At 41.6% G+C, this 11,193-nt stretch overlaps 1 protein-coding gene across 1 annotated transcript in view; it reads left to right on the top strand.

Annotated features, from left to right (window-relative positions):
- Nucleotides 1-6: 6 nt before the first annotated feature.
- Ccdc158 (coiled-coil domain containing 158) overlaps nt 7-11,193 on the top strand; it is a 66,308-nt gene continuing 55,121 nt past the window's right edge. Inside the window, 3 exon segments of the mRNA XM_021162407.1 lie at nt 7-263; nt 6,660-6,703; nt 10,635-10,771. Of these exon segments, the coding sequence (XP_021018066.1) occupies nt 10,705-10,771 (67 nt within the window). The 5' untranslated portion in view covers nt 7-263; nt 6,660-6,703; nt 10,635-10,704.

Below are 11,193 nucleotides of genomic sequence, written 5' to 3'. Positions count from 1 at the left end.
CCCCGCCACTCTTCTTCTGCCTCAGCCTCCCCGCTTCCTTTTCCGGTCCCGCCCTCCTCTTCACACCCTCACACCTCACGCTCCGCCTTTTCTCGTACCTCAACCTTCCGGCTTCTCTAACGCCCCGCCCTCCTTACGCCCCGCCCTTTCCTCACACCCCGCCTCCTTTCGTCCTAAGTTCCTTGCCACCAACCGTCAGACCGGGCTTGCGCTCCGCAGAAGCAGGGATCTCGAGGCCTCGAGGTGGCCGGTCGGGTGCCGCGGTAAGGTAGCTGCGCGGGGTCGCGGTCTCGGGTGCAGTGGGAGCCGACGGGGTCGCGCAGGTGCGGCCGCGGCCCCCGCGGACATGCGGCCGGTCTCTTAGGACTAGGTGTTGTTAGCAGGTATGGGGACGGAGTGCGCCTCGGGGTACAGGGCAGGGTCGTTCTCCTGAGGACCTGGATCGACTCCTGTTCCTTCTGGAACTTTCCATGGCCTTATGTTCACACGTGGTAGCAGCCCAATCACTTTGTACAGCTGTTTTACACTTTGTACACTGTCCCTTTTCCCCAGGGACAGTGGCGGGAAACCTGGGTCTTCGTGACTGCAGAGTCACTTGCAGAATTCCTTGGGTCCAACAGGACTGCTCCCTGCTCAATTTTGTTCTGGTCTGGCTCCTGGGACCCTCTGGAAGAGATGGGAAACTGTGGGGACAGACAGTGGAGTCTCGGGCTGTCACCAGTATTTCGTCCCACATGAGACTGTGTGGCTGGAGCCTCTTGATAATCCACTTCAGGTCCTAGACTTTCCACCTCAGCAACAGCCTCCTTTCCCACAACACTTGCAGAAGTCCCCAATAGAGCTGTCCTAGGCATTGCTCCTGTTAAATGTCAAGTTGGCTTTAAGGTCATGGGAATGCAGAAAACAAGTAAGTGGTGTGGGCTGTTCCTCGGTGTGTTTTGACTGATAACTACATAAGAAAAAAAAAAAAGGTCCAGAGTTTTGAATCTTCCCAGAGGGTGTGTTAGACAGGACTGCTAATGTGTGTATACCTATGGTCTATGGGAGTGGGAAAGTTGAGGCAGAGATCTGAAATACCAACCTCTGTGCCACATTTTTTATTTTTTTTAAAGATGTATTTTTATTTTAGGTTAATTTAGTGTTTTGCCTGCCTGTGTGTAAGGGCACCATGTGGGTGCCTGATGCCTGTGGTGGCTAGAAGGGGTTGTGGGATTCCCTGGAACTGGACTTACAGAAGGTTTTGAGCAGCCATAAAGGTGCTGGGACCTGGACACTGGACTCACTCACTAGAAGAGCAGCAAGTGCTCTTAAGGCCTAGCCATCATTCCAGTCCCATATTTTAAATTTTAATACAGTTATCTATTCATTTTAGTTGAGTGTGAACTAGATTTCATGTCATAGTGCTTTTTACCCTCTCAATGTAGCGGTTAAAGATTTATTTGATGTATCTACAAGGCCTTTGCTTGCTGTTTTAGTTTCAGGGGTGACTCTGTTCTTCTGTATTAGAGTGATCCACTTTAAAACTCTAGAATCTAAAGCTGGTGTGGTGGTACACACCTTGAATTCTAGCACTCAGGAGGCAGAGAGGCAGAGAGGCAGAGAGGCAGAGGCAGAGAGGCAGAGGCAGGCAGATCTCTGTGAGGTCTCCATAGAGAGCTCCAGGCCAGCCAGGGCTATGTAGAGAGACCCTGACTTAAAATACAAAAACAAACCTATAGCATCCATTTAAAAGGGCCTTTTCTGAAACCACCTATCTCCAAAGTGCATGGGGTTAACTGTATGGCATAACAAGCCAAATACTGGCCACCTAAAAAGTTAGCTCTTAATCTCTGGAGCCTGGAAGTGTTTTTGAGAAAGGTTTTGCATATGTGATTTAAATCAAGAATTTGTTTTTAAAATTTAGATTTATTTTTGTGTGTTTTGCCTGCATGTATGTATGTATGTATGTATGCCATGTTAGTGTTTGTTGCTCACAGAGGTCAGAAAAGGGCATCAGATTTCCTGGAACTGTAGTTACTGATGGTGGTATATATACTATCATGTGGGTGCTGGGAACCAAACCCAGATCCTCTGCAAGAGCAATGAGTGCTCTTAACTATGGAATCATCTCTCTAGCCTCAATGCCAACATCTTGGAAGGGAGGGATCAACTTAAATTATGTTTGCCCTCAATGTAAACTCACGGATCATAGAGAAGCAGAAGGAGGTGGGGAAGAAGATAAGACTACAAAGGCAGAGACTAGAGTAATGTGGCTAAATCTAGGAATGGTGGTGGTCAATGTAGATGCGAAATGGATTGGAGGAGATGTAGAATCTCTCCCATATCTTGCTTTCAAGCTCTTGGAGACTGATACTGAACTATCACTTCCAGAACCACAAAAGAAGAGATATTTGTTGTTTCTGACTGCTATGTTTGTGGTAATTTGCTACAGTCACTATGGATACTAAATGTATAGAGCAGTGCACCTAAGTCACACAGAACCCTGCATGAATGAATACTTTAAAACTATAGCTTGCCGGGCATGGTGGTGCACGCCTTTAATCCCAGCATTCGGGAGGCAGAGGCAGGCGGATTTCTGAGTTCGAGGCCAGCCTGGTCTACAAAGTGAGTTCCAGGACAGCCAGGGTTATATATACAGAGAAACCCTGTCTCGAAACAACAACAACAACAATAACAACAACAACAACAAATTATAGCTAACGTAGCAGTGGGTATAGTATTGGAGTCACTATATTTTCTTGAATTCTATAAATCTTAAGAGAGTGAATAGGAAGTTCTATAAGAAAGAAGATAGTTGTGTACAATGAGGAGGTAATCTGCCATTTAAGCCAATTTTAAGGCTTCTATTTTTCAATTGATATATCACTGTTTATTTTTGCTAAAGAGAGCAAAGAAGAAAGTGACACATCAGAACAGTGACAAGCATGGCAAGACAACCTAGTAGTGTAGTAGTGCCACTCATGTCTTGACCAACAGCTGTCTAATTGGATTTAAGGCCCATTCAAGACAAGGGAATTTATACCTGTAACTGTAAAACCTGGTCAGCTACCCATGACTGACCAGGTTGTGGACCCTAGGGGAGAACCTAGCACTTTCCTAAACCAGTATGCTTTCTGTGTTCTACATTGCTTATCCTTCTACTCAAGTAAGTGTAATTCTCACTCTTCATCAAAAAAGCTGCTTTCTGCAGCTGAGATGATTACAAAAAGCCATAGATGGTTGACATGCAGAGAACAACTGACTGAGGTGTTCATCTCCTCTTGACACATCTACAGTACAACCCCTACACTTAAGGCTCAGGAAATATCCATGAAGAGGGGTAGAAAGGTTGTAATAGCCAGAGGACCAGAAATCTGTTGTAAGATTGTGTCTTCTATATATGAAAGAGAAACTGTATCCATGAAATTTCAAATATATGATTGCCTAAACAAGACCTATACAATGACAACACCAGTTGGCATGCCAATGTGGATGAGAGAAATTTCACAAGGCCCCATCCCTAAATGAAGAGCTACAGGCAATTAATAGCTGCTTGGAGAGGAAGAATCAGCCTTTTCCAGGGACAAGGCCCCTGAGAGGTTTTCCAGTCCCAAATGGTCAGCCAAAACACATGCATATGCAAGCAACACCAAATGGACTCAGCAGGTTGTATGTATGTACATGTGTGTATGTATATGTGTGTGTATTTGTATATGCAATAATATTTAGAGAAGAGGTCATGAATTTGAGAGAAGATGGGGGAATATGGGGGAAGTTGTAGGCAGGAGAGGAAGGGCTAAAGAGTACTTAAATGTAGTACTCACATATGAAATTATCAAAAATATAAAAAAATGAAATGTTAAAAATTAGCATAGATATACTTCTTAGCCATTATTAGATTTCTATCAGGTGTCTATTAAAGAAAAGTTGGAGACTCCTGGGTATCCAAGGTCAGAGTGCTTCCATGAAAAGAGGATAGCAACCTGGTTGACCCTAAGGCAATAAGGATGAAGATGTTTTTGTTGTTTCAGGGTTCTGGAAAAAGTAGTGCTCAAGTTTAACTGATCCACTTCTGTGACCCAGGCAGTTATCTCCCACTCCCCCTCATTAGTCCTCCTGAAGCTGCCTTTTGAGGTATAATTCATGTATTATATACTTTTACCTATTGTAAGTGTACAGCCCAGTAATTTTCAATAAATTACAGAGTTGTGTAGTCAGCTACAGCATTCAGTTTTAGAATATGGTCATCACCCAAGAAAGAGTCCTTCTCCCTACTTATAGCTGGCCTCTGACCAGCCCAGTACCAGTCCTGGCCCCTTTTGAGCCTTGACCTACTTTAGAGTTAGAGTGGACTTCTCTAAGGGCCTCCTAACAGGCCTCACAGCCACTATGAATACTCTCCACATAGCTGCTGAAGGAGCATTTGTCCCTGGTTACAAATCCTTCAGTGACAGTAGTTACAGAAAGTCCCAAAGCCCTTGAAAGAGCCCACACACCTCAGCCCTGCCAGCTTCACCAGTTTCTTCTCAGGGTATCCAGACGGAGCTGGTGAGCTACTGTCTTTTCAGCACATGTGCACATAATGTCCATGAGCAGGCCTCTCATGCCACAGTCACACTGGAGCCTCACTGATCTTCTCACGTTTGTATGTGGTGTTTTAAGAAGTATCATTCAAATCAAGCACCACCGTAGAAAGGCTTTCCTACACCGGCCTACTCTACCTAATGTAGTTCTAATCCATCTCGTGATGTGCTGCACTGTTTTCTTCATTTTACCAGGAGAATCTCCAAAGTCATATATATTTTAACTGAAAAATTTGAAAATTATACTTTTGTTTTATTTTCATTAGTATTTCTTTTTCCCCATTATAAGTTTACAAGGCAGGACTTAAGTTGGTCTTGATCTAAGACAGCTCTACCCTTGGTAGTAATAGATACTGTATTTATGTAAACTACCCAAATGCCATTAACAATAATTGTTATTAAATGCTTGCTCTTTGTGAGGCTTTTGCAAAATGTGCATGTGGTGGTTTGAATAGGTTTGGCCCTCATAGATTCATGTGTTTGAATTCTTGGCCAAAGGGAATGGCACCATTAGGAGGTGTGGCCTTACTTGAGGAGGTGTGACCTTGTTGGAGGAAGTGTGTCACTGTGCAGGTGGGCTTTGAGGCCTCCTATGCTCAAGCTCTGCCCAGTGTGGAATCAGAGTCCCCTCTTGGCTGCTTTCAGATCAAGATGTAGAACTCTTGGCTTCTCCAGCACCATGTCTGCCTGCATGTCGCCATGCTTCCTGCCATGATGATAATGGACTAAACCTCTGAAACTAAATCAGCCCCAATTAATGTGTGTCTTTATAAGAGTTGCCTTGGTCATGTTGTCTCGTCAAAGCAATAAAACTGTAAGACAGTGCAGGGGTTACTTTCTTGAAGCTTATCAGTTTAGATATGAGAAAAGGAGCTAAACTATATTTGTGTTCCAAATACACCAATTAAATTATCCCGAGGCATTTCCTTTCTCTTATTAGCACATCAGTTTTCAAGATCATAGGATCAAACATGGTATTGAACCTCTTTCTCTGTACCTTTAAACTGAAGCCTAGTTGTTGCTAGGGAGGAAAGGAAGAATGAAAGACCAATGCAAATAGAAGACCTTGAAGAACTCAATACTTAGAACATAGCAAGAGGGACTTGCATTAGAGTACGGTGTATGGCTGGGGAAGAGGGGCTTAAGTCAGATGGTGAAGGGCTTTGCCCACTACTGTTGGAGCAAGATAGGAAAATGACATTGCTTTTAAGGGAAACAAGGAATACTTTTAAAGATATTTTATAGTGGGTCTGGTGAGAGTTCATGAGAGCATTAAAAAAAAAAAAAACAATAGAACTAAAGTTAGACCATTCAAGGATTCTTGCCCAGTGACTTACCACATCTAATATGTCTTTACTGAACTCTACTTTGTGACAGAGACAGACTCGGCAAAATACACTCACTGATCAGTTGTATGTGTTAGTTTAGATAGTTGAAGAATAGTGGAGGATACTAGCTTGTCTAACTCAGGAAGCAAAGGTCATAGCATCAATAGCTAAGAACTCTGAAAAGCAGGTTTAGTGGGCAGATGAGAATAAATTTAAGATAACATAGATGTAATGAAATTGCAAAGACATATGTAGAGATGATAAGCACAATGAAATGCATTAAAATTTATCCAGGACAACTTAAACAGATCCATCCTCCTTTGCATTTGCCTGTAACTGGAATTAGCCATAAAAAGTGTCTTTTGTGACTTTTCTGTAGGAAATCATAGGATGTTGGAAATTTTAGAGATGTACTGGTCAAATGCTTTGCCCAGGCAAAGGCATCCAGTAGCCATTGTCATTGCAGCAAGTCCTCAGCTTGAACACTGCAGAGAAGCCCATGATGTGTACACTTGGGACTTGGGTAGCAGAAAGCCCACTACTCACAGGAAAGGAGAGAACTGACTCCATCCAAAAAGTTGTCCTCTGACTTCAACACACAGGCCACGGTACACACATGTCTCTGCTATCACAAACACACACAAATAGTAAAGAAATAAACATACAAGTATTTCCAAACCTTAAATGTTAAAAATTTATAAATTCAACTTTTGGGGAGCAGTAAATTTTAGTCAGTGAAGTAGATTAATAAGCAAATTTCATTTTTCAGGTGTTAATAGAAGTAACTGAAAATAAGAATATCCAGAAATTAAGGTATCTCTTATTTTACTAATTATCGGTTAATAGTTTTGAAAATGTGAATCATTGAACTTGATGCGTAGCTAACCTGGAATATCTAACTATAAAAGCAACAAGAGCTTTGTATCTGTGGCTTTCAGACTGGGTTTTGTGGAGCTCTGTTTTCACGGATGAATCTCATGGACCCGAGAGAGGTTTGGTAGCTAAGGCCAGAATAGTTCCTAGCTTTGGCTGGTTAGAAAAGGTTTGAAAAGCTCAGAGGTCATCTCATTTGGTGTAGATAGAAATTGAAGCTCAGAGCTAGAAGTTGTGCCTGTGCTCTAATCGTTATGCAACAGTATGAAGCTTTCTCTATCTGGGTTATGTACTCTTCAGTGTTAGCTTTCTGCCATCTGGGATGTACTGATGACATTTGATCTAAACAGCCAACTTCTGTATTATATTACAATAGCCCTGTGTTTATATTTAGTTAAACCAGGTCAATTCTACTTTTTTGTGTGTTCACAGACTTATATAAATGTTGTATCTTCTTTCTGAATAAATAGAAAGATACAATCATTTATTATGGGGCAGTAAGTTGCTGTACACAGCCCAAATTATAAACATGCATTTTAATTCATGTTATTACTACCCTACTAGGTAGTGCTGTATGCACATATTTTGAGGCAGATCCTTGTATAGGAGGGCTTATGCATGAGTTTTTCCAGTTAACCTTTGCTCTTGTGAAGTATGCATACCACCTCCATATCATAATCTTAGAGATGTCCAATGTTGTTGTCAAGATTACAGAGGTAGTGCTTCCTTGATGACAGCTTCCTGGGAAAAGGAGTGGGATTGAAATAAAATGCACATCAGGGTGATGTTACTAAGCAGTTGGTAATTAATAAACACTGGCAGTAAGTGCTGTTCACTGTTACTCTCCTTAGACCTTTAGTCTGCTTTTAGGGGAGTGTACACCAACCCTGTGAAATCCCCAGTCTTAAGTTTCTATGGAAGATAGAATGGTCCATCATTGTAAGTGTGAATCACTAGTTGATAAATCTGGGAACCTGAATAGACCTACTTTTAAGTAGCATAGCCAACCAAAATTGGACTTAACTGTAAATCATCTTGCCCTAGAGATGTTCTATTGTAGTTGGGTCCACCTTAATAAGAGTCCACCTTAACAAGAGTCCAAAGGAAAGAAGTGGAGATGGAGACTGTTTATTCTAGGAAAGGAGTTCAAGGAGGAGGAGTAAGTACTCAGAGGATGTCTCTGAGCACTTCAGCTAGGCTGTACTAAGACCTACAGACGATCTTCAAAGGGCCTTAGTATGTGGGGTTCCATTTCCAAGGCGTTTTCTGCAGCATTCTGACCATGACTGCCTTTGCCAGTTTTAAGGCTCTTTCCAGTGTGAACATATGTATAATTTTAAATGATGCAGAAGAGTTTGTAATAGACCTTGGACAATCCCAGAACAAGCCAAGACCTCACCTCTGTATTTCCCTCAAATCTGAAGTAGGTCCTTGTAAGTCTGGGAATGTAGCTCAGTGACAGTGACAGAGAGCTTCTCTTATGTGTACCATGTTCCCCAGTACCACAAAAATAAAGAAATAAATGAAAAAAAAAATTAAAGGCATTTATGCTACAAATTTCTGAAAAATATATATTTGTAAGTTTGTTTTATGATCCTCAAATTATCCAAGTGCAGAGTCCAACAATTTTATGGTTTCCTGAGGAAAAAGCCTTCAATTCCAGAAATCCTCAATGATTTTACAAACTTAGGGTATTTCAGTTCTAATGTGTCATGAGGTGAAGGAACATGGAATCTCTGATCGAAATGAGGATGTGGTCATTCCAAACTAGTGCAGACTGAAATGCAGGGGGCTGTTGTTTTGGGGGTTTTGTTTGTTTGTATTGCTCTATACAGACTTCATTATTCTAAAGTTCACAAAATACTGGCAGCCATGCCAAATAGAAGTACCAAACATGTTTGTAAAGGACTGGCTGCTGTAAAGTAAAAGTACCCAGTCCTATGCTGCTGTGCTTACTCTGGGGGTGGGAGGCTGGGTGGTACTGGGTTTAGTCAGGACCTTGTGCCTTCCAGGCAGGCACACGACCAACTGAGCTCACTTTTCCATACTTTCATATTGGGGAGAGCGTGGATATGACCTCTGCCCACATCTGTGAGCTTTACTGTAGCCCACAGAAACAGTCTCCATTCTGGCACAAGTGCCGTTCAGTAGAAGGCATGCAGCCCAAACCTTGCACATCCACCTGCTGCAGTGCTGGCTCTGCATGGCCTCGGTGTGCTGGCCTAGCAAGGCACTGTCTGCTATACTCCTAGCCCTCAGAGAATTGTTTGTGTGGGCCAGTTTGCATATCCTTCAGTGAGTTGTGAGTGCAGTCTCCTCACAACAGCTGCAGGGTCACAACTGCTGTTTGGCTGAAATTTTATCATCTGCTGGTCACATTGCTGTAGTGTCTGAAATTACTAGGTGTCTTTTTGGTGCTGTTTACATGCATGGTATCTTGTCTTTACTTTTTGTTTTAAAATTATTTTGTCATTATGAGGGTGTATATACTTGCTTGAGAATGTTTACTTTGGAGTTTCATGGAATACTTGTCTTTGGTGTCACTTCTGTTGTTTGGTGGAGGAGACTTGACCAGCAGAAAAGACTTTGCACATTATCTGACCTTTGTGTGCATTCTGTATGGAGATGGTCTGCTTTTGTTTGTTCTCTTCATTTCAGAGCAGGGCTGCTGGGCCGCACATGCCCTCTTTCTATGTAGCTTTTGTGGTAATGGTGGGGGAGGGGTGGGAGGTGTAGAGGGAAAGTCCAGTGTCCTTTGTTTTGTTCCTATTGGGTCCTTAATTTCCCCTCTTCCATCGTTTCTTCCCTTTAGCCTATCATCTTCAGGGAAAGCTACCTCTTTTGAAATACTCTCCTCACAGTGCTGCTCTAAGGCTGGTAGCTGTACTCAGGGCCCATGTGGGCTCAGTGTTTTGGCTTCTGTTGTTTCATTGTCTCAGAATGCAGTCTTCTGGACTGGTTTCCATTCCCCTCTGCACCTTGAAGTCTCACTGTCTCAGAGTGCAGTCGTCTGCACTGGTCTCTGTTCCCCTCTGCACCTGAAAGTCTTTCCCGTTGCTTCTCCCATTTCTCCACAGAAGTGCTTCACAGCAGGCTGGTGGAAACTGCCTCACCATATAGGGAGAACTCCTCTATTTCTAGATATTTGAAGGCATTTTGTCTTTAGGGTACTGACAATGTGGAATACACATAGTTTTCTTGGTTTCTATCTTGATTTTTTGCTAGTTTGAGGAAAAGTAAAAAATTTGGAATTAGGCCACCATCATTATTTTCCATACTTAGTAGCACCTTCCTGATTAAATATAAAACCATAAATATTATTTAACATCAAATAAGTTTTTTAGCTTGTATTAATGATATCTAATTTGCTGATTTGAGGTCTTTGTTAGGGAGATAATTTCTATTATTTAGCACCACAATTTTATTGAAAGAATAACTGCCCCAGTCAGATCACTAGTTATCATAATAACTAAAATATTAATCTTTAAATTTTAGTTTCTCTTTAGTAACCCTTTGGAGGCTGGGCATGGTGGAGCACACTTGTAATCCCAATAGTACAAAGCAGGAGCAGGCAGATCTCTGTGATTCAAGGCTAGCTCTGTGTACATAAGTGAATTCTAAGCCAGCCAAGGATACCTTGTTTTGTCTAGGTGACCTGTTCAGACAAAAGTAATGAAAACTGCTTTGGTCTTAAAGTCAAGTTTTGCAATAAAATTTGACTTGCACATTAGTTTTATATAACAATAAGATATTTTTGTATTCATATTTTTCTATAGGAAAATGTCAAAAGCATTAACAAAGTCTGTTCCTGCTTCCCTATAAGCTTTTTCAATAAGATCTTAATAAAGAGTGAATGCTTTATTTCTCATAGACAAGAACTGAATGATCCTAAGAAGCGCTCACTTCTCAAGATCTCTAAGAAGAGGTAGGGAATAGTTAACATGGAATCAAAAGCTTGTGAATCAAAAAACGAAGATTTTTTACCAAGTGGCATCACATCCAAAGGAGGTATGCACCTTTTCTAAAACCAAAGCAGGGTGGGAGGGATGCAAATTCAACAATCTTCATAATAACCATCTTAGCTCCTAGTTTTTGGTATGCTTTGTTTTTAACTGCAAGGCACAGAACTTAGTTGTGAATGTCTACTGTGCTGTTTATAATTCTGTTTTTGAGTTAGAGGTTACCTAGCGCTGTAACTGAGCATATCTGGATTTAGTATGTTTCCATTATCTTTTATCTAAATTGTTTCTGTGCTGATACCTTCATTTTTTCCAGTGTTTCTTGGTTAACCAACATACCTTTAGTTTTTCCATCATCCCTTCATTTTTTTCAGTGTTTTTTTTATTACATATTTTCCTCAATTACATTTCCAATGCTATCCCAAAAGTCCCTCATAGCGCCCCCCACTTCCCTACCCACCCATTCCCATT

The sequence above is a fragment of the Mus caroli genome, chromosome 5, assembly GCF_900094665.2.
Source record: "Mus caroli chromosome 5, CAROLI_EIJ_v1.1, whole genome shotgun sequence".
Lineage (NCBI taxonomy): Eukaryota > Metazoa > Chordata > Mammalia > Rodentia > Muridae > Mus > Mus caroli.
The sequence above is the reverse complement of the archived record's forward strand: the minus strand, read 5'-3'. Positions and strand labels throughout refer to the sequence as shown.